Source organism: Dipodomys ordii, unplaced genomic scaffold (genome assembly GCF_000151885.1).
Source record: "Dipodomys ordii isolate 6190 unplaced genomic scaffold, Dord_2.0 Scaffold133, whole genome shotgun sequence".
NCBI lineage: Eukaryota > Metazoa > Chordata > Mammalia > Rodentia > Heteromyidae > Dipodomys > Dipodomys ordii.
The window spans coordinates 3351577-3375791 of NW_012267349.1; the positions used below are offsets into that span (position 1 = coordinate 3351577).

The 24215-nt window shown below is 35.7% G+C and overlaps 1 protein-coding gene across 1 annotated transcript in view; it reads right to left on the reverse strand.

Moving 5' to 3' along the window:
- Positions 1–24215, reverse strand: part of Zranb3 (zinc finger, RAN-binding domain containing 3) — a 228760-nt gene that overhangs the window by 44478 nt on the left and 160067 nt on the right. Inside the window, exons 7-11 of the mRNA XM_013030801.1 lie at positions 19261–19432; positions 18040–18156; positions 6899–7018; positions 3790–3909; positions 207–386 (exon numbers count right to left, since the gene is read on the reverse strand). Of these exons, the coding sequence (XP_012886255.1) occupies positions 207–386; positions 3790–3909; positions 6899–7018; positions 18040–18156; positions 19261–19432 (709 nt within the window). The remainder of the gene's footprint in view (positions 1–206; positions 387–3789; positions 3910–6898; positions 7019–18039; positions 18157–19260; positions 19433–24215) is intronic.

Genomic DNA, 24215 nt, shown 5'->3' on the forward strand with positions numbered 1-24215 from the left:
CTGTGGCTCAAGTGGTAGAGCGCTAGCCTTGAGCTGAAGAGCTGAGGGACAGCACCCAGGCCCAGAGTTCAGGCCCCACGACCGGACCCAAAAATAAGCAAATAAATAAAATAAATAAAAAATAATAAATAAATAATGTAAGCAGACTTTGGATTATGTATGAATAAGGATGGTGGTAATGTCATTGAAACTCAAGCTTTCTTTACCTTTCGGTTCAACATTCCCCACATAAGGGTATCTAGAGTACCATTTGCAATGAGGTAATGAATATTCACAGAATTGCACTGCCCAATTCGGTGAGCACGGTCTTCTGCTTGTTTTATATGTCCAGGGTCCCAATACAGCTCAGCAAATACAACATGACTTGCAGCAGTAAATGTTAAACCCTAATTAAAATAAAGAACTGAGATGCAAATAAATTGAGAATATAATGAAAAAGTCATACATAATAAAGTCTTTTTGAACATGGAGAGAACTCTAAGGGACTTAAAAATGAATCAGTTATTCATTTTAAGAAGAATAAACAAGATTTATCTCATGAAAGGCAAATGTAGATTGGTTATATTGCAAGCTATCCAGGTGAACTTAAAAAAAAAGACATTTAATAGGCACTTCAATATTTCAAACGTCAGGTTGATGAATATATATATATATATATATACACACATATATATATAGACAAAATCACTTTATCCTTTGATGAAAGCTGGATCCACTTTACCACTGGAAAATCTAATAAAATACATTATAAAAGAGAATATAATTTCAAACACATGGTATCCATAGCAACTAGGCAGACAGCATTGACATTTTCTTTATTTAACTCAAACTTGTGCTTAAAGTAAGAAAATCATGTTTCCAGTCATTCTATTTCCTTCCTGTACAATTTCTCATGTTAGATTCTGAAGACCTCAAGTTTACTACTTTATATCTCAATATCTATTATCTATCTATCTGATGTCATTGCATTTTTGGTGTACCTACATTTAGTGCAACTGTAAATTTGAAGTAGTGTGACATGAAAATATTGTTTTCTTCTACAATCAATGTATGAAATAATGCTAGTCTACTTAGATAAAAATGTTTCAAAAATATATGATTTTGCTGTGCACTGGTAGCTCACACCTATAATCCTAGGAGGCTGAGATCTGAGGATCATGGTTCAAAGCCAGCCTGGGCAGGAAAGTCCGTGAGACTCTTATCTCCAATAAACCACTCAGAAAACTGGAAGTGGCACAGTGGCTCAAGTGGTAGAGTGCTGGCCTTGAGTTAAAGAGCTGAGGGACAGTGTTCAGGCCCAGAGTTCAAGCCCCATAACCGACAAAAAATTTTTTTTAAAAATAATATATATGATTTTTATAGATGGTAGATTAGATAACTGTGAACCATGCTTATGGAATGGGCATATGTTAATAAGTGATGATGGTATGGGTAGAAAATCTACCATCTTTTAGGCATACAGTCTATTTCATGCTATTGTTCATATGCACTAGAACCTTTCTGAATTCGTTGGTACAAAACAGTGAGTTTTATAAATGTTAATTGTATACAACAAGGTTACATTAGCATTCAAGCATAGTTGGGCTGGGAATGTGGCTTAGTGGTAGAGTGCTTGTCTAGCATACTTGAAGCCCTAGGTTCAATTCCTCAGTACCACATAAACAGAAAAAGCCTGAAGTGGTGCTGTGGCTCAAGCGGAAGAGCACTAGCCTTGAGCAAAAGAAGTTCAGGGACAGTGTTCAGGCCCTGATTCCAAGCCCCAGGACTGGCAAAAAAATAAAAAAAGAAGAAGCATATTTGTCAAGCTGAAAGTCATTTAAAAATTAGTCACTTCATAAAATAGGCTAGGAGTAATACAAACATGGATAGAGCTAAACAAACATAATGTTAAACTGTGCCATAGAGCTAATGCTGAATAAGTAAGCAGTGGTATTTAAAAAGATACCTTTAAGCTTGGAAAAACATTGTATCACTACATAAAAATAAAGGTTAGGTATCCTGGCAAGATTAAGATCAGTCTAAGAAGCTGCTAAACTATAATGTAAAATTCATAAGCATCAAGAACAAAGCTCTTCCCACTTTATATTATTCTTGTAAAGATATCTATCTTCACGTAGATGCGTCTTAAATGATACAAGGTCTTTAGGAATATAGCCTTGAATAAAATGGAAGATCTCTGTACAACCCTAATTCCAATAGTCATTTTAAATTATATTTTTTTATTTTTAATAGCCTAGCCTCTCTTGTCAAGTTTTCTTTTGCTTATCACCTCCCCTGATATGAGTACTCTATTTTTAAGTTCTCCTTGATGATATTTTTTTTTTTTTTTTTTTTTTTGCCAGTCCTGAGGCTTAAACTCAGGGCCTGGAACTGTCTCTGATCTTCTTTTGCTCAAGACTAGTGATCTGCCACTTGAACCACAGCAGCACTTCCAGCCTTTTCTGTTTATGAGGAATCGAACCCAGAGTTTCATGCTTGCTAGGCAAGCACTCTACCACTAAGCCACATTCCCAGTCCCTCCTTGATGATATTCTTTATCTGGAATATTTTAACAGATAAAGAACTCATTTTTCTAGAAGTAAAATTCAACGTGACAGGTTAGAAGTCTTGGTGAAACTTCCATTGTCACAATTTCCCTATACAGACAATTTTGTATATATCAGTTAACTGAACAAAAGTAGATCTTTGGCATATACCAGATTGATACAGTAGAATTTTGTTTAATTGCTTTTCCCTCTGATAAATGTCCTGGCTTAAGACACATCCATTAAAATATTTTAGAATAAGCCAGGTGCTGGTGGCTCATGCCTTGTAATCAGCTACTCAGGAGGCTGAGATCTTAGGGTCATGGTTCAAAGCCAGCCCTGGCAGGAAAGTCCACGAGCCTCTTATCTCCAATTAAAGACCAGAAAACCAGAAGTGGTGCTGTGGCTCAAGTGGTAGAGCGCTTGCCTTGAGCTGAAGACTCAGTGATAGCACCCAGCCCCATGACCAACAACAACAAAAAAAGTCCATAGATCTACTGTTACATAGTATGATTAAGTCTGTCATTGTTTTAACTTAATTATACTTATCTCTCATTCTTTTGTAACATAACACAACCCTTGAGTTTTAGGGGAACTACCTGGAAAAAATGCTTAGTTTCCCTCGTTAGGTGCAGTTATGGCCAGAGTAAGCACAGAGTGCTTTCCTCTTCAATCAGTTGCCTGGGCTGCAGATAAAAGAGAGGACCTCAAGAATCCTCTTATAGAAGAGATAATTGCTTTGTGAGGAAAGCAGAAACTACCATGAGCACGGTCCTAAGGGCTTTGTGGAACTATTGTGCTTGATTTTGACTACCTGCATGAAGGAATGAAACTTTGCATATTTCAGTCACTCTTATTTGAGCATTTACTTATTTGGAGGAAACCATCATGTTAAGGGAGGAACCAGGGGCAGTCTGTAACAAGTTCTGAGGCAGAAGATTTTCCCCTCCTCCTCTAGACTTGGGCCACATTGTCTCACAGACCCCAATGAAACACAACCAGGTAAGATCAGCCATAGTACAAAGGCATGCAAAAATTCTCCATAAATTTAAAAGGCACAATCAAATTAACTATATAACTCTGAGAAATTCTTTGAAAATTTAGTAAAAATCTGAAATAAAGATTTTGAGGCTTTTTTTTCTCTTTTTAGCATTTTACCAAAATAGAACGAATATTTGTTTTTTTTATGAACGGAGATTATGGTTTTTTTAAAAAATTATTCAATGACATTTTCTTATGAAACTCAAGACATGAAATTTCTTACCTGGCCAGCAGCCTGAATGCTCAGGATAGCCACACGAGTATCAGGATCCTTTTGAAACTGATTAACCAGATGGATTCTTTCTGAAGATGGAACGCTTCCATCTATCCTAATGTAACGAGCCTAGCATCAACAAGGGAAAGACAAAATCAGAACAAGCTCCACGGACCATCTCATTTCATAAATTTTAAAGCTTATATTTATGGTCCTATAAAAATAAAAATTGTTTAACAGGGCAGCCAATGTTCTGTAAAAAGAATTTTAACGAAGTTTCTTATAATAACTTATTATTTTTTCAAAATTTAAACTACTTGAGGCTAGGTCTATGAATAATTCTGGGTTTTTTTTTTTGTTTTTTGTTTTGGTGCCAGTCCTGGGGCTTGAACTCTCTGGGCCTGGCACTGTCCGTGAGATTTTTGTGCAAGCTAGTGCTCTACCACTTAAGCACAGTTCCACTTCTGATTTCTTAGTGGTTAATTGTAGATAAGAGTTTCATGGGCTTTCCTGCTGAGTCTGGCTTTGGACCATGATCCTCAAATTTCAGCCTTCTGAGTAGCTAGGATTACATACCCCACTTAATTTGTCTTTATACCACCAATGCCAAAAGCAATGGATATATGGCAGAAACACCACAAAACTTTTTTGAATAAAGCTACTGCTTTCTTCAACAAAATCCTATGTAAATTAAGCATGGAACTTTGAAATAACGGGATCAAAATAACTATTAATTTAATGTTATAGAAGCAGTAATTCCAAAGTAAAAATAAAGCAAAAGTTGGGCCCTTGTGGTTCATGCCTATTCTGGGTACTCAGGAGGCTGAGATCTGAGGATCATGGTTTGAAGCAAGTCCAAGCAGGAAAGACCATGAGACTCTTATCTCCAATTAACCACCAAAAAGCCAGATGTAGAACTGTGGCTCAAGTGGCAGAGTGCTAGCCGTAAGCAAAAAAGCTCAGGGACAGCGTCTAGGCCTTGAGTTCGAGCTCCAGGACTGACACACACACACACACACACACACACACACACACACACACACACACACACACACAAAACAAAACAAAAAATTATATTATTGTTGTTATTATTATTTTGTGCCAGTCTTGAACTCAGGGCCTGGGCACTGTCCCTAAGTGTTGTTTTCTTCCCCTCTCACGCCCAGTTAGCTGAGGAGCTAGGATTATAGGCACGAACCACCAGCTCCTGGCTAGTACATGTATTTCTAAAATACTAATTGGGAAAGTATCACTCTTAACCTACCATTGGATTTTCTTTTTCCATATCATGAAATGTAAAACAAATATGTGATATGGTCACCTCCACTGAGGTGGAAAATCAGACAGTAACAACTCTTTAAAAAGGTGAGAAACATTAAGTATTAAGCTGAACAGTGTTGTGTTTAAGAATAATTTGAGTTATAAAGACAGCAGTGTATATTTTTTAAAAAGCTAAAAAGAACTTAAATCTCAACTTCATAAAAGTATAAGTACTAAGTTTCAGTCTCATTCAAAAATGCACTTCAATGGAAAAACATCCTTAAATACTTGAGACATGAACATTCACTTTAAAAAAGAATACCCATACCTGACTTATGATGCTGTAACCCCTCTGTATATCACTTTTATAGTAACAAAAGATAGAAACAGCAAAAAAGAATACCCAAGTGAATCATTAAATAGAATGATTTTCTATCTTCGCAAGTCAAATATAATATGACCAAGAGCTAGTTAATATTCATTATGGAAGACTGTAAAATCCTGTGAAAGTCTTTGAAAGAAAAATAGATGGTAACAGTAGAGAAAGTTTGGGAGAAACATCTCATTCTAGGGTTACCAATATTTTAAAGTAATTCTAAATAAAATTCTAAACATATCAAAAAATGAGTGTGGGAAAAAGAGATAGATTACTGGGTACTGTGCCCAAAATAGATTCCAGTAGTTTTACAGTAAGTTAGAATGAGAATGAGAAAGATATTATGAATCTGATTTTATTGCTCTATCTCTTAGAATTATTTATATAAGGTGAATGAACTCTTCTTCAGTTGGTGTTTACATATATTGTATAATATCCAATGCTTTGAGTTATAATTGTAACAGGTATGGGTATTCTTTTTCAAAGTGAATGTTCATGTCTCAAGTATTCAAGAATGTTTTTCCATGGAAGTGCATTTTTGAATGAGACTGTTTGAAACTTAGGACTTATGAGATTTAAGTTCTTTTTAGCTTTTTAAAAAAATACACACTGCTGTCTTTATAACTCAATAAGATGCTTTGACATCTTAAAATGATTAACAATTAATTACAATTAATTCATTACTAGAATTGCTTTTTTAATGGTAATAAACATATTTGCTAATGCTTAACATATACACAAGTTTTTAAAAACATTAGTTTATTCTTGGTTTTTAATAATTGACGGTAAGCAGCTGGTATGTTCGAAGACTGCTTTTGACTGCTTCTCAGTATCTCTCAGAAGCCCTCACCATTTACAGATAACAAGAAAAAAAAAGAGAATAATGCTGCTACTGTTATGATTATTGGAAATAAAGGTAGATTTAAGAAAATGCAGTAAGGTAAACTAATTTGGTGTAGCTAACTTGATAAATGATGTGGGCTATACAATGCAAAGCAATCTTTACAAACTCTAACAATCATTTTCTATAGAGCATACTGCTTGAGAGTTTAGAAAGTATGACTGCAGTGGGGCATTATAAATGCCTGAATTTATTCTTCCCTCTCAAAAAGCCACAAAGTACCAGTCTCAGATAGCATGCCCAAGGAATTGCCATTATGGCTATCAAGATAGCCTATTGATAATTCAGATGGACTGAACAAAGGACAATGTTAAAGTTAGTAAAAACAGAAAAATAGCACATCATCATAATAATACAATGCTAAAATTTGCAAGAAAATATTTCATAGTAGTAGATCACATTCCTAGAAGTACAAGACTACTAAATACTACCCCAATACTATTAAAACAAATAAACAAAAACTTACAATATCATCTAAAGAAGGCAAAAACTCCTGCCTAAGGTATAACACTTTAAGTGATGTCCAGCATAGAAAAAAATTTACATTCTAAATATTATTTGATAGAAAAATGTCAAAGTACCTTGTTCTCAATGACTGCTTCTGTGCAAGCTTGGAGCATACTTAAGTGGTGAGCAAAAATCAGAAATTTAAGTGAATCATTCTGAAGCATCATTTTAATATAATCCTTTACAGCACCTGCCTAAATATTAAAAGTTAAAATTTGTTAATGTCATAACATTTTCATTAAAAATCATTTCACTTTTAGTAAAGCAAGAGAAATGTCGTAAAAGCACTCAGTCTCTATGAACAACAGTATGTCTCTGTGAACTTAGCTGCTTTTTCCACTAGTCAGCCTAAGGAAGTAGAAGCATGTAGAAAAGGAGGACAAGAAGGCACTTTATTTTTTATCACTGTAAAAAAAATACTTGGGAGAAATCAACTTAAAAGAGAAAAGATATACTTTGGCTTCATTTCAGATATTTCAGTCCACAGTTACTTGGCTCTGTTATTTCTAGCAGTGGTGGGACAGAAAAACATCAGGTGGCAAGAAGCATATGGCACAAGAGGCTGCTGATTTTGTAATGGCCAGGAAGCAGGAGAGCGAAGGAGTATGCTTATTCAAGACAAGCCCTTAGGGCTGGGAAGGTGGCTCAGTGGTAGAGTGCTTGCCTTACATGCATGAGGCCCTGGGTTCGATTCCTCAGCACCACATAAGCAAAAAGAAAAAAGCTGGAAGTGCCACTGTGGCTCAAGTGGTAGAGCGCTAGTCTTGAGCTGAAGAGCTGAGGGATAGCACCCAGGCCTAGAGTTCAGGCCCCACGACCAGACCCAAAAAACAAAAACAAAAAACAAGACAAGCCCTCAGTGACTAGCTTCCTCTAACTAGGCCCCACCTCCTAATTCCTACCACTTCTAGGTGTTAATTACAAATGCAAGGGACAGCACTTGCCTAGAATATACAAGACACTTCATTCAATCCCCAGTACAATAAAAAAGAAACAAAATTATAAATACAATAAGGAATTAATCAATGGATTAAGTTAGACCCTCTCATTATCCAATCACTCCCATAAAGCCCACTGACAAATTACAACAGAGGGGGAGTAAATGAGAAGTAAAACAAAGTTTCCCTGGAAAGGGATATTCAAACTAGGTATGATCAAGTCTTTTGTTTAGAAGATGACTTTCAATAGAAAACAAAGCATAAGATAGTTAAGGAGAAAATGGAAGGTTAAAAAAAAATCAGCAGGACACTGATGGATCACACCTGGATCTACTACTTAGGAGGCTGAGATTTGAGGATCATGGTTTAAAGCTGTCCAGCCACGAAAGTCTGTGAGACTCTTCTCTTGAATTAACCACCAGAAAACCAGAAGTGGTGCTGTGGATCAAAGAGCACTAGCTAGCCTTGAGCAAAAAGAGCAAGGACAATGCTCAGGTCTTGAGTTCAAGCCCCATGTCTAACAACAACAACAACAATAACAACAACAACAACAAATCAGCTGGGTACCAGTGGGTCACATTTATAATCCTATCTACTCAGGAGGATTGAGGTTCAAAGCCAGCTTAAGCAGGAAAGTCTGTGAGACTTATATCCAATTAATCACCAGAAAGCCAGAGGTGAAGCTGTGGCTCAAAGGGTAGAGTACTAGCCTTGAGCACAAAAGCTCAGGGAGAGTACCCAGGGGCCTTAATTCAAACTCAGGAACAGTACAAAAAAAAAAAATTGTAAAAGAATCAGCAGTCTGGGACTGAAGTTTGTGGCTTAGCAAGTTTTTATTTATTATTTTAATAAGAAACAGGTATGAGCCAAGTGACAGTGGCTCACACGTGTAATCCTAGCTATATAGACTTGATGGTGGTTCGAAGCTAGCCCAGGGAAGACAAATTGGAGAGATTCTTATCTCTAAATAGCAAAATGCCAAAGATGGAGGTGTGGTTCAAGTGGTAGAGTGCCAGCCTTGAACAAAAAAGTCAAATGAGAGTGAGTTCAAGCTCCAGTATTAAAGAAGAAAAAAAAACTTTTAAAAAAGGAAATAAAACTGTTTATAAATAGGCAATTAAAGCAGTAGACAGAGTAGAACAAAGGAAAAATAAAGGCATCTCATTTTTTCTATCTGTGGGGTATAGAAGATTCCAGAAGAATGAGTGCAGATCAAGAGCACAGGAAGAGTTCTGAGAGTACAGGGTCAGATGGGGAAATTATGAGGAAGTAGGGAAAAAAATAAAGAACATTGGAATTAAATAGGCTTTCTGAGTAAGAAAAATAAAAATAAGATCAGTTAAATTTAAAGTACATAGCATGAATTAAACATAAAACATGAATATATTATTTCTCAACTGTCAGAAACCAGTTACTAGCTTGGTGGTGCATGCCTAGAATCGGAGATTAACATAAGTTTGAGGCTAAGGAGCTACATACTGAGACCTTGTCATAAACAAATAAAACAACAACAAAAATTGAATTAAATTTCTCAGCAACAGTAGTAGAAATTCTTAGGTAAAATGACTCCTAAGAATTTTATATTCAGACAAATTAGAAATAAGGTATAAAAATACAGTTTTAAACATGTGACTCAAACAATTTATTTCTAGTATATTCTTTCTTGGGAAGCTACTGGAGAGAGTCCAGAAATATAGGGGAGTAAACCAAGAAAAAATAAAATATCAAGGAAAGAGATGATTCAGCATAGGGGAGAAATAAATACAATCTCTAGTGAGTGCTGTGCAGCAGTCCTGAGAACAGTCTAGATCAGAGTTGTTCAGGGGCTCCACGGAAAATTTCTCTTAGAAGATGAAATTAACCTAACACCTAATATTTAAAGATAGCAAGATGAGATTAAATAACTAGGATACTTTGAAGATGAATCAGTGGCAGTAACACAGACAACTAACCATAAGAAGAAAAAGAAAAAGAAGAAACAGAAGGCAATCCTAACTACAACCTCCAAGGAAAATGAGTTGTGGAAGACAGAAAATGTAATAAATGGGTAAGAAGTTTGTTAGAAGGCATTCTGGTGCCTTCTTGCAGAGGGCTGGCTACAGATAGTGATAGTGCACCATATATTTCAAAAAGCTACAAAAGAATTTTTGAATGTTTTCACCATAAAGAAATGGTAATGTTTGAGGAGCTAAATGCATTTACGCATACTGAGACATTATATAATGTATTGAAAGTCTACATGGTTAACAAAAATCCATGTAAGAGAATGCTGAAGGGTGACATTGATCTGATATACTGTATTCATAAACTACTTTGTTAAATGGCAACTCTTTTGTGCAACTAAAATAAATATATGAAAAGAATCTGTATTTCACATAGTTTACTTGCAAATATTTTAAACAAGGGTGAATATATAGTTAATACTATACATAGTGAATGCTGAACAAACTAAAAAGTGTAAGTTGGTATAAAATTAGTTAAATATCACTGTGATGGAGCATGGGTGGTATGTGTATATGATGAGACGGGGCAAACAGCTAAATTAATTTGTTTATTGTTTTCATATTGAGCAATCAATAGCTGATAGCTAAAATTACAAAGCAAGTAGTAATACAAACTAAGAAGTCATTTAAGTATGGTGTTAAAAGACTTGAGTTAAATACCAAAACTACTCCTACTAAAAACTACTCCTATTAGAGCTACTCCTAGTTACTCACTCCTAGCTACACAGGAGACTGAGATCTGAGGATTGTGGTTTGAAGCCAGCCCAGGAGAAAAGTCCATGAGACTCCTATCTCCAATAAACTACTCGGAAGTGTTGCTTTGGCTCAAGTGGTAGAGCACTAGCCTTGAGCACAAAGAAGCTCAAGGACAGCACCCAGGCTCTGAGCTCAAACCCCAGGAATAGCAAAACAAAAACCAAAAACCCAAAACTAAAACAAAACAAAAACCAGTCTTTTAAAAGAACAGAAAGTGCCACTGGGAAACAAGATAAAAGACTGCTATTTGTGGGGGGGGGGAGAGATTTTCTGGTTGTTAAAGTATGACAGTACATAGCACTGGTAATTTTTTAAAGTGGGGTATATCAAAATTGAAAACACTTATTTAAATCCCATGCACATTGACTGCAAAGTGCCACGATTTATTCTGCAAGCTACATTTTGCATGTCTAAGTTTTTTGAACAACAGAAATTCACCACACAATGAGAGTGGAGGCTGTTAAGAACTTTAGCCTTGGATTTCAGTGCCTCAGAGAGCAGAAATGAAGCCCTCCCAAAACAAGGAGCTATAAATTCTGGATTATGTTGTCATGGCAACAGAATCACTTTAATAACGTGCCTGTTTGCCTAAAGAGCTATAGTTACTGTGATAAGCCTTTCAAAAAGTACACATCAAGTTGGGGTATTTGAAAGGAACATTCATTACTATCCAGTGCAGATTTACAAATTATATGATTGCTGAACCTTTAGTTTCAAAAGCATTCTTCTTCCTCTTCCCAAGTAAGCTATTTCTGCCAAAATCCCTTCCTTAGGGGAGGGCATATCGCCCACTCCCCATCATATACTTAGCTCAGGGTCTATACTTCCTCTCCCTTCAAATCACTATCTTAGAAAGGTTCAGAGTTATGAAGAATATTATAAATTTCAATTGCACAATTGGCTATACAGGCTCTTGGGACTAACTTCACAATTTATCTATCATTTCTGATGTCAAATGTGTTTAAGAGTACCAACAAAAGAATTTTAGGATTTTCTTAAGTTCTGAAGTTAGAGTTTGTACGCTGTTGCCTTTTAACTACTTTGATTTACTCTACTTAAAATTGTCACTGTAAAAAATAATTGTCACTGTACCGTTAGATTTAAGTCATCTCAAGATAATTACCTTAAAGACATAGTATCTATAATGACGGGTCCTGATAATGATCAGCATCTTGATTATACTGATTGTACAAGTTGCTTGTACCATTCAGTCTCAGCTAAGACCTTGGTAAGTCAATTTCCTAAGAAACCCTCATTGTTATTACGTGATCACCCTTTATATGTGACCAAGTTCTTCATACACTACTTTTGATATGTAAGCCGTTAGCATTATTAGTATTATTTTTTTTGGTCTGGTTGTGGGGCCTGAACTCTGGGCCTGGGCACTGTCCCTCAGCTCTTCAGCTCAAGGCTAGCGGTCTACCACTTGAGCCACAGTGCCACTTCCGGCTTTTTTGTCCTGCTTATGTGGTGCTGAGGAATCGAACCCAGGACCTCAGGCATGCAAGGCAAGCGTTCTACCACTGAGCCAACTTCCCAGCCCCGCATTATTAGTATTATTCTGTCAGCCTCACAAGAATTCTCTCACCCTTGACATGTCTTTTTAGTGATTTTTTTTCATCCACTAACCTCTTTAATCTACCCAATGGCTATGTATCTCAAACATCTGTTAGATTTGGAATTGTGTCTAACTTTTCTTCTCTATTACAGTAGAGGTAACCCACAATGTAAAATCTTAAATAACATCTTCCTTAGTGTTCTAACAAGTATCAGAATATATTTTCTTTAACAGCAACAACTTGCAACTAAGATAACACACACACACACACAAAGACAGGTGAGAGGTATGCTTCTAGGCTTCAAAAAATATCCTCATCTGGGGCTGGGAAGGCGGCTCAGTGGTAGAGCGCTTGCCTTGCATGCCTGAGGCCCTGGGTTCGATTCCTCAGCACCACATAAGCAAAATGAAAAAAGCCAGAAGTGGCACTGTGGCTCAAGTGGTAGAGCGCTAGCCTTGAGCTGAAGAGCTGAGGGACAGCACACAGGCCCAGAGTTCAGGCCCCACGACCGGACCCAAAACAAAAAACAAAAACAAAAAATATCCTCATCTGTAAAGCAATTCTAGAAGCCTTTTTCTTCGCTTGGTACTGCATAGTCTGCACCTGATACCTGACAATGGGAGAAAGCAGTGATTTAGGGGCAACCAGAGGAGAAAAACAAATGAATCTAGGTTCTCTGTCTCTTTTAAAAATGGCTTTACTGAGATACAATTCACATACCATAATATTCACTTTTTAATGAACTCATTGGCTTTCATCACCACAATTAATTTAATTTTTATTATTCAAAGAAAGAATCCACTCCCACTCCTATGCACCTCTCTACCCAGAGTCCTAGGTAAAGAAACTGTCTCTATGAATTTGACTATTTTGTACATTTGATACAAAGAGAATCAGACAAAACGTATAGTCTGAACTCAAGGCCTTGAGTTCACTCTACCTTATGAGTCACGTTTACAGACTACAACCATAGGATTTTCTATTCTCTTCCTTCCTTCCTTAGCTTAGCATAATGTTTTCTATGTTGTTTTATGAATCAATTTTCCCTCTTTCCTCACCTCTCTTCCTTATTTGGTGGCACTGGGGTTGAACCTAGTGCCTCACATTAGGGACGCCCTCTACACTTGAGCCATAGCCTCAGCCTCCTTCCATAAATGGCTTACTACAGCCAATATACTATATCTTTCCTCCTCTAAGATATTTTTATTTTGTCTGCACTTTATTGATTATTGCTGATGAAGACTATCATTGGTTCAGGACCAGAGATTTTCCTAAACAACAGAACACAGAGGCATTGTACCATCTCATCTCCTCCCCAGCCTGTGTAACGAGGAATATCATAGTGGCCTCATTCTACCTCACTGCATTTTATAAATAAGATTCCACCTGCTAAACTGCTAAGGCAATTAACTAAAAAACATACTTTGTGCATAATGGGAAGATGTTCAGTTTGCCTTATGCAAAGACACTGAGGAATACAACCACCCCCAAAGTGACAGGACGTTTTAAAATTATGAGTTGGATTTAATCATTTTCATGGAAAACTGGCATTTCCTTTAAAATGGTTTTTCCCCAAATTGAGATGTTATTGTAATGTGCCCCTAAAAACTGAAGTTGGCTAAATCAACCATAGCACTTACATCTGTCTTATTTCCTAGGCATTATGCTGATCCTAAATCTGAAGTATCTGCTTATTTTCATCTACCATACGCATAATAAGTATTTACAAAATTGAAAAAATATTTAGAAGAAAAAATGTAAATCTTCTAAGTATCTCAGAGTCTTTATTAACTGTACTGTTAACATTATTTTAGGTCCAGTTAGTTTGTTCATATCTTATTATATATTGCTTCTTCTTGTTATTTTTTATTAAGAAATATTTTATTTCTTATTTTATTGTAAATTATGTACCGAGGGGTTACAGTTACATAAGTAAGGAGTATATTTCTTGTCAAACATTTTTACCCTCTCTCTTGTTCTCTCCCTTTGACTCCCCTCCCCATACCTTGTAAAGTTCATTTTTAATATAGGGTCTTGTTAGTATTGCTATTGCATTGGTTCACCCTTTGCGTGATTCCCTTTCCCTTCCCCCAAACAGATGAACTTATATACAAGACAAGGGGTACCAAAATCAATATCAGTGACAACAGGGAAGTGTTATTTTAAAAAGAGGCATTCATAACAACATTAAACCAGAGGAAGGTAGCTCATACCTGTAATCCTAACTACATAGGAGGTTGAGATTTGAGGATCACAGTTCAAAGCCAGACAAGGTAGGAAGTCCCATGAAACTTTTAATTCTAATTAATGTCCAAAAAGCTGGAAGTGGAGCTGTGGCTCAAATGTTAAGAGTTCATCTTGAGCACCAGGGCACTGAGCTCAAGATGGGCAGACACAAAACAGAAGCCAAGCACCAGTGACTCACATTTCTAAGCCTAGCTACTAAGGCTAGGAGAGCTACTAAAAGACTGAGATCTGAGGATCGTGGTACAAAGCCTCCTAGAGCAGGAAAGTCTGTAAGACTCTTATCTCCAATTAACCACCAAAAAAAGCCAGAAGTGGAGCTGTGGCTCAAGTGGTAGAGCACTAGCCTTGAGCAAAAGAGCAAAAGGGCAGTGCGTAGGCCCTGAGTTCAAGCCCCACAACTGGCATGTACACACACACACACACACACACACACACACACACACACACACACACGCACACACAGGCACATATGCACGCACGCACACACACCATTAAATGCATATTAACAAGCATACTAAAAACATATCTCTGTCCTCCTAACAAGTACATGTGTTTCAAAGAGTAGACAGCATAAATATATAGCTATTTATAATACACTGGATAACATATCAATAGCATCATTTTATGGTATAGTACTGAGTACTGTACATATCAACACTTTATTTTATCATTATGACCTAATTTACTGACATGACCCAATTTGTAGCACAAGTACAATGCTTCTGTCTGCCTAGATCACATTGTAGGCTATGAGGGAAAGACGATTATAGCAAAGGGAAAAAAAAGACTTTCTATCCTAGATACCTACAAAATAGTACAGTTGGAGATACATTTGTGTGGCTGTGTTTCAGCATAAGCCTGGCTACTGCAAAGAAAGGGGAAAGATGACTGCTAGAGAGCCAATGGTTCCTAACCACTATGAGTGAAGGATGTTGAATAGTCAATATATAAATTTGATTAAGCCTAAATCTATTGGTAGAGTGGAAAAACCTAAGCAAGCGCAAGCTCTGCGTGCCCACATACAAACACACATGAGAGAATCTGCAATGCCAAGAATGAGCTCCTTATTTATCTAGCCTACCGGTCCAACAGGCCAGGGCCATCCAACTATGGTTTGTTCCCACGCTAAACACCTTAAAATTTTCAGTGTTTGTGGACACACTGGTTTTCTGAAGCTGTTATAATAGATACTAATTACATTTCTGTTTTATTTAGAAACATAAGGAAGAGCTCATCAGGTGTAAGGACTTTCTGATTTACTACAGTATCAGAATTCTCCATGCACTCTCCTTTGGCTAAAAACAACACTTCTGAATCATGAGATAAAGTGCAAAAACCTTTTCTGTATTGAGTTCAGGGGCTGCAGATGCACTGGTTAAAGAGAAACTCTGCAGGCTTTCATTATGGTACCAGTTAGGAAGACTGAGTTTTATTGTGAAGGAAGATTCTCCTAGATAGTTCAGTACTCGCTTTCAAATGAACAACCCTCCTTCATTAACATCTGAGACATCCAAGAAACAAATTTCCTAAGGAAAGAATGGATCTTCCTTTTTTCTTTTGATGAGCTCCTGAAAAATCTGGCAATGATAAAAGTTGGTAAATCCTATAAGTGTGTTAAGTGCAAATCTCAAAGGAAGAAAAAACAATTCTACCCAGTAAAGTTAAATATACTCTGCTATTTTTTCATAGTCACAACACAACCATTCTGTTCTCACACAATGAATTGAAACTCCAAAATGAGGACCGTTAGGGCCTTTGCATTAATGGTCTTATCTTTGCAATAACGGAACTTTCTCTGCGGCATGATAAACACTTGATGACTTTTGCAAAGCCATGGAATATAAAAGAACCTTCCATTTCCTTTGCCTCCTCATGGTGCACAATGAGGGCTGGTGGTGGAAAATGGTTTAAGTTGCAAAGCTTGGATTTCATTATGATGAGAACATAGCTAAGAAACCATTTAACAATTCTTTTTGAGATTCTATTCACTGTCCAGCTAATACAACTTCTCACCACTAGTACTCCTTCAGTCTTGGCATTCTGCAGGATAAACATAGAGCTAGATGCAATAGACCCTTTAGGAGCTCTGGGTATACTGACGCTATCACCCATGATAGAGAGATACACTCATTTTTAAAAGCATATTCAAGTAGTAGTGGTAGTCTGCACTTTGCTACCACTGCTGTGTGGACTGATCATTAGGACTCATTTATATCTTCCTCAACACCTTTCTAATTCAGAATAAGAGCCTAGTAATTTTTCTATCCACAGACAGTTCAGAACCTTATAAAGTAATTTTAGGAAGTAAGACTTCAAGTGATATAAAGGCATGTGTGTTGTTGTAAATGGCTGAAAAGCACATCCCAAACAGGCCACGCCCTCATTCACAGTACCCAGTAACTATTCTTGCTGAGGCTGAGCCTCTATTATACAGCACAGTTGAAAGCAGGTTTCTTGTGTTCATGTCAAGTCTTACAATTCTGCCTTTGGCTGCTCCAGTAGGATCCTGTCAGATCAGTTGGCCAAGTGTTTTAGGACAAGCCTGCTAAGTAGATTTAGCCACTAGTTGGCTAGATCCACGTACACCAACATGGGGTACCAGTTACGTGTTAGTCTGCGTTATTTCAAGTTCACTTACAAACTGGTTTGTGTGAACTCAAAATCACATTTTGTCATAGAAACTACATTGAATGTAGCCAGTAGTTACCTCCTGTGAAGCCTATTTAACCTACAAAATAGGTAAGCTATATTATTTGCAGTTACTTTGTACTCTAACTCTAGAATTCAGTAATATCTGGGGGAAAATGTATTAAGATTTCCAACTTGGAAATTCCAGGAACTAATTATATCTGGTATCTGGCTGCAACCCAAGAATAGAAAACACAGTTTAATCTACATGGGTGGGTAAAAAGCAACTGGCCTACCGCTGTCATTATTTTTATTATTTATTTATTTTTGCCAGACCTGGGCTTGAACTTAGGGCCTGGGCATGGTCCCTGAGCCTCATTTTTCGCAAGGCTAGCATTTTACCTTGAGCCACAGCACCACTTCCTACTTTTTCTATTTATGTGGTACCGAGGAATTGAACCCAAGGCTTTATGCGAGGCTAGCATTCTACTACTAAGCCACAATCCCAGCCCCACTGACATTAATTTTTGAGAACATGACACATCTGGGTACAGTTGACTTCTCTTTATGTTAAGGATTTTAGGAGTTAGATACCAACTTGCTATTGATTTTCAACATTTGTAACTTAGAACTAGTATTTCTAAACACAGGGGGGAAAACCCTCCAAATTATCTCTTTTCCTTAAAGGAAACATTTCCCACTCAAGATTAAGTACAAAAAAGCTAACAAGCAAACAAACAACAAACAAGAAAACTGAAAAAAAAAAGGTAGTCATTAACTCCAAGAAGAACAATACTTGTTAAGAAAACTATAATTATAGATCAAATATAAACTGTCATTATAGTCTAAACAGTAAACACTGACCAACCCAAAAGTTAAAATTAAAAATCATGATCTGGGAAAACTGAGCAAGGAGAGTGCTGTTAATATTTTTTTACAATCTATGTTTTCCATTTTCATGAGTGTCTTTCACATATCTACATTTTTAACCACACCGTATTTTAAAATTTGAATCTCATTAAAATATTAATATATACTTAATATTTTGTATGAAGATAAACATGTATGGCTTAACAATGAGTACCTTGGCAATAGCAGTTTGTTTAAACATGCGAGTAATCAACCCCATAACAGTCTCTGTGGCACCTGAATTTGGAGCTCTCATTAATTTTTGCCATTCTTCAAAGCTGGTATTCAACTCCTATGTGGGATAAAGTAACATTGTTTAAGAATATAACATATAATGAATAGAATGGCTAATGCAATCATGAATCATGTCCCACTTTTTTTCTGTAAAATAATATAAAAAGAAAATTATTATAGATATCAACATATTCACTTAAAACATCATGGCTGAGGTCAGGCACATGTTCATGCCAATTAGAGAAATCAATGACAAACTATGATGAAAATAAAGCCCTTACCTCACATGATAAATCAAACAATTGCAGCTTCCTCTTAAGGAGAAATATTATATGAAGTGAAAAGAAAATTCTAAATATAAAAAATCAGGTCAGTTACGAATATATATGGTAGTGAAATACTTTTATGAAAAAGACATGACTTTACTTAAATAAGCACAAAGACTAGTAGTTAAAATCATACAAATCATATATTGATTATTTTATTTTTCTCTCCAGTACTAAAATGGTAAATTAATAAAACCAAAGCATTTTTATTTTACAAACAACATTGCTCAATGTTGTGAAGATATAACAATGAAAAACTCCTTGTCCAGAAAGTCATGGTCAGATTTGAAGACATTTCAGACTACATGTAAGCATTATATTCTCTAAAAGTAAATATAGATAAGGATTAGGTACAATACACTTTTGGTTTTCTGATATGCTAAATTTCAGCATTACAAAATGATCACAGATCAGGATTTCAACAGTAGGGTTATAGCCAACTTATTCTAGAAGATAGTTATTCATACTTTGAAATGTTCCAGAGCGTTAAACACAATTTTGTTTGCTAATTATTGGTTTTCATACCCAATAGATATTATGAATTCTTACTACTAATCATTTTTGTAACTATAGTCAGCCCAAAATTTTTATCACAAAATTTAGTTTTAGTTATCAACTATAAACAGATACATTACTATAACCAGATATACTACTGTATCTGTTCATAGTTGATAACTACAGCTAAAGTTTTGGTCTTTTCTTAAAATGATATAAAATCATTTCATACATTATATTAATTAAACTTATTTTATGAAGGTAGATTTCCTTTTCTGAAATATATATAATCGTTCCTAGAATAATTTAAAGTAAGACATTCAATCAATACAACTTCTCACCTTGGCTGCTGCTGCTGGAAGGTCAAATGGAATTCGCTGTCTGATTTTAGCAGGCAGCTGGGTTAAAACTTCAGACTTTAATCTTCTAATCATTATGCCACTTAATAGTTGGTGAAGTTCATTAAGATTTGATGCTCCTCTATAATCCCACTGAGGTCTTTTACCAAAATATCTATTAATAGAAAGAAGAAACACATGTAGCAAAGCTGATTATAAAGAAAATAATTTACCTAATATGTTCTTCCTTATAATAATAAAGACCCATGATACTGTTTTCATTGTTACTATTGAATAAAATCAGTTTCAAAAGCCCATCCTGAAAAATAGCAAGGTTTAAGATTAGATATTACTCATAGAAAATGTTGGTGTCTAAAAACTGTTTCCTTGATTTTATTCAATAGTAACAATGAAAACAGTATCATAGGCTTACTATGAGGTATTATGAGGTACTACAAGGGTTGCTTTTGTGGTTTCTTTGAAAATTATTTATGAATATAGATTATTATGCCCATGAATTTCATTTCAGTATAAAAAGATCATAGATTTATGGGCATTAGATTGATAGGGTTGAGATACAAAACATATGACTACTTTCTTCATAAATATGTATCACAGCTACTATGAAGTATACATATGACTAAGTTCTGGGGAAATATTTAATATTTATATAATTCAATCTTTAATACAAAGCAAATAAGAAAAGGCCCCAAAGAAGCCAGGTACTGGTGGTTCGTGCCTGTAATCCTAACTACTTAGAAGGCCAAGATGTGAGGATCATGATTCAAAGCCAGGCTGTACAGGAAAGTCCATGAGAATGTCTTTTTCTCTATTTGTAAACATTTATTCTCTTTAACTGTAAAAGGCTTGCATCAGTACACACTGTACAAATTACACAGAAATTGAAAAGAAGGTTCCTAAGTGCAATGAAACTTTGATGTCCAGTAATCTGATGTAAACAATGGAAACAAAATTTAAACCACCAAAGAAAGTTCCAGCACTCATCAAAGGCATTTCCATAAGTGACAAAAAAAAAAAAAAAAAAGGAAGGGAATGCAGGTTAAGTGGCATTTAGTTATTGGAGGGACACTTTTATTGGAGAGGCAATTTTATTGCTAATTAACCACCAAAAACTGGAAGCAGAGCTGTGGCTCAAAGTAGTGCAGGGCTACTTGAGCACCAAAGCTCAGGGCCTGAGTTCAAGCCCCATGACTGACAAAAGAAGAAAAACAGGCCCAAAAGAGCAATGAATATTACAACCACAAGGTCTTAACTGCTGGGTTTTTGTTGGTTTTGTTCTTGTTTTGTTGCATTGCTCTTAATCACTGAGATACATATATACTCCAAGCCCTCCTAACTAACTTAAACTACAAAACCCTTAAAGTATTCTGAGGTAAATGTAACATAAAATTCAACATTACATAGTCACAAAGAAATGCAAATAAATGTCATAAGTCAAATTATCAAATTTGAAATGTACTATGATATTGAAATTGGTTATCATGATCCTTACAGAAATCCTTTTACTCTCTTACTATACATTGTTCAAAATACACCTATCCCTCAAATTTGGAACCAGTTAGTGGTCTTGGCAGATACTTATTTAGTATCTGGGGACAATTTATCACAGCAAGTATATCGTCAGGTTGTTGATGTTTTGCTGCTTGTATTTACTGAATTTGCATTTTTTGTTGTTATCTTTGTGTTATAGTATTCATTCTTTTCACAACCATGCACCAATAGCTTCAGAGGTTTGTAAGGGTATAAAATTTGAGACAGAAATGTTAATTAATTAGCTCAGAATTGTACATTTAGAAGAATAGTCCATTAAAAGGAAATATTGCAAGAAGTATGTACTATTGAAAAGCTGAGTTTAAATGATTTGTTGCACTAGTATGTTGTCTGAGATGAAAATCTGTACAGAGTAGCTGCAAGAACTATGATGTTTTCTTTAATACACTTCCACAGAATGTTTCAGGACATGTTTAGTAAACTGAGGTTATGGACAGACTTTGTGTCCAGAAGCCTAGACTAAATGCTAAAGAGTTGTATAAATTTGGAAAATAAATTAAATCCTAAAAGCCTTGATGTGCTCACTAATAAAGTGAAGATTAAAATAAATAATACTTAGAACAAATACAAAAGTTTCAATAATGATCTAACAAGAGAGATATTGTTATTGCTTTCATTGTTATTGCTATTATATTACTGTGACATACTAGAAAATTACCTGTAACAATGTGCATAAATAAAAAAGTCAAATTCTCTTCAGTTAAAAGGGTATAATACAAGAATATGAGGCAGTTGTGAACTAGTTAATCTCTTGCCATTCTAATCTTACCATCAGTGAAATTTATTCTAATCTTTATCTAAGAACAGCAGGTAATACATTATTCTCAAGTTCACATGAAAAGTCAGTCACCAAGACAGTCACTATCCTGGGTCATGAAACATACTGTAAGAAGTTTAAAAGAACAGTAATTACACAGTTTCATTCTCAAACCATGATGGAATTTAACTAAAGTACTAATAGAAAAATATCTGGGAATACTAAATTATTAAAGATTTAAAAAACACATCTGTAAGTAACACATAGGTCAAAAGAGAAATTTAAGAAGAATTTAAAAATATTTGCAACTGAATTAAAGTGAAATATATCTTTTTAGAAAGTGTGGGATGCATCACAAGCATTGCTTAAAGAGAAATTTACAACATTGGATGTACATATTATAAAAAAGAGGAAGAGGGCTGAAGGAGTGGCTCAAGTGGCAGACTGCCAGTGGAGCAAGCAAGCCAAGCAGGCACAACACTCTATGCTCAAACCCTGGTACAAGAAAGAAAAAAAGAAAGAACGGAAGAAAGAATGAATGAAAGGAAGGAAGGAAGGAAGGAAGGAAGGAAGGAAGGAAGGGAAAGGGAGAGAAAGAAAGGAAGAAAGAAAGAAAGAGAGAAAGGAAGGAAGGAAGGATGGAAGGAAGGAAGGAAGAAAGAAGAGAGGGAAGGAAGGAGAGAAGGAAGGAAGGAAGGAAAAGAAAGGAAGAAAGAAGAAAGAAAGAGAGAGAAAGGAAGAAAGGAAGGAAGGAGAGAGGGAAGGAAGGAGAGAGGGAAGGAAGGAAGGAAGGAAAAGAAAGAAAGACAGAAAGTGAAACAGAAAGAAGAAAGAAGAGAGAGAAAGAGGAGAAAAAGGAAAAAAGGAAGGAAGGAAGGAAGAGGAAGGAAGAAAGGAAGGTGAAGAAGAAGGAGGAAGAGGAGGAGAAGGAAAGGAAGAGAGGGAAGAAGGGAAAAAAGAGAAAAAGAAAGCTATAGACACAATAATTTAAGACTAGGGTTATGGCTCAGGTGGAAAACGGAGCAAGAGTGTAAGGCCCAAAGGTCAAGCCCTAGTATTGGCGCAAAAATAAATTTAAAAAACAACCTAAACTTTCTGCTTAGGACACTAGAAACAGGAGAGCAAACTAAATCCTATGAAAGTGGAAGACATAAAAATGAGAGCTAAAATCAATACAACTGAAAATAGTAAATCAATACAGAAAATAAAACAGAAAGCTGGTTCTTTTAAAGGACCAATAAAACCAATAAGCCTCTAAAAGCCATAGTAACTGAGAGATGACAAAATTACTAGTATCACAAATGAAAGATGGGACATATACCTGTAGAACCCATGGACATTAAGAGAATAATAAAACACTATTATTAATAGCTCTATGCTCCAAAGGCTGATAAGCTAGAAGACAGATCAATTACTTGAAAAATCACAACCTGCCAAAAATCATAGAAGGAAAAGCAGACAACTAAATAGGTCTATATTTATTAAATGAATTCAGTCACTAAGTAATAAGTTTTCAGAACAGAAATAGAACCAGACTCAAGGTTAAGTTCCACTAGACATTTAAAGAAGAAATTGTACCAGGTGATAATTGTTGAAAGTCAGTGATGAAAACTGAGGAAGAGAAGATCATTATACTATGGCATCTACTTCTACATATATTGAACTTTTTCACCAATAAAATATCAGAGAATAAAGAAACAAATGCTACAGAGTCCAGGAATATGAAGCTCTAACAGAATATAACTACATAAGAAACTCAACATGATGGCTTTGCATCAGTCCTAAAGAAACCCAATCTAGATTGCAGTATAACAGAAGGCTGTGGGAGGGAGAGTCCAAAAAAAGAAAAAAAGGTTATTTTATTTTATATACTTGTAAGACTTGCTGGAAGTTAACAGAATTGTTGCAATGTCATTTAATTAAAAAAAAACACCCCAAAACTAGCAAACTAGGCTTTGGTGGCTCAGGTTCAAAATCCTAGCTACTCAAGTGGCTGAGATCTGAGGATCAGGGCACAAAGCCAGCCAAGGCTGGCTTAAGACCCTGAGCTCAAACTCTGGTACTCAAAAATAAATAAATAAATAAACAAATAAATAAATAAGAAAGTCTGTGACACTCTTATCTCCAAATTAACTACCCTAAAAGGCAGAAAGTAGGTATGGTTCAAGTGGTGGAGTGCTAGGTCAGTGCCCAGGCCCTGAGTTCAATCCCCAGGCCAAAAAAAAAAGTTAGCAGGGTGCTTGAGCCTCATGATTATAATTCTAGCTTCCTAGAAGGCTGAGATCTGAAAGATCCAGTTAGAGGCAAACTGGTGAAAAATAGTTTGCTAGACTCCATCACCAAATAACCAGCAAAAAAACAATATTGGAGGCATGGATCAAGTGGTAAAGTCACAACCTCTTAAACTTAAAGCCTGAGTTTAAATCTCAGTATCACGAAAAAGGTTTAAACTCAAAAGTAGTTATAAATGACAAAAAGCCCATTACAAAATAATGCATATAATATGGTCTTATATATATATAGAATTTTGTCTCTCTGTCTCTCTCTCTGTCTCTCTCTCATCCTTTTGTATTTCAGCTACCTAAAAATGAAAGATACCAAAACACATTGCTAATGATTGTCAATGAGA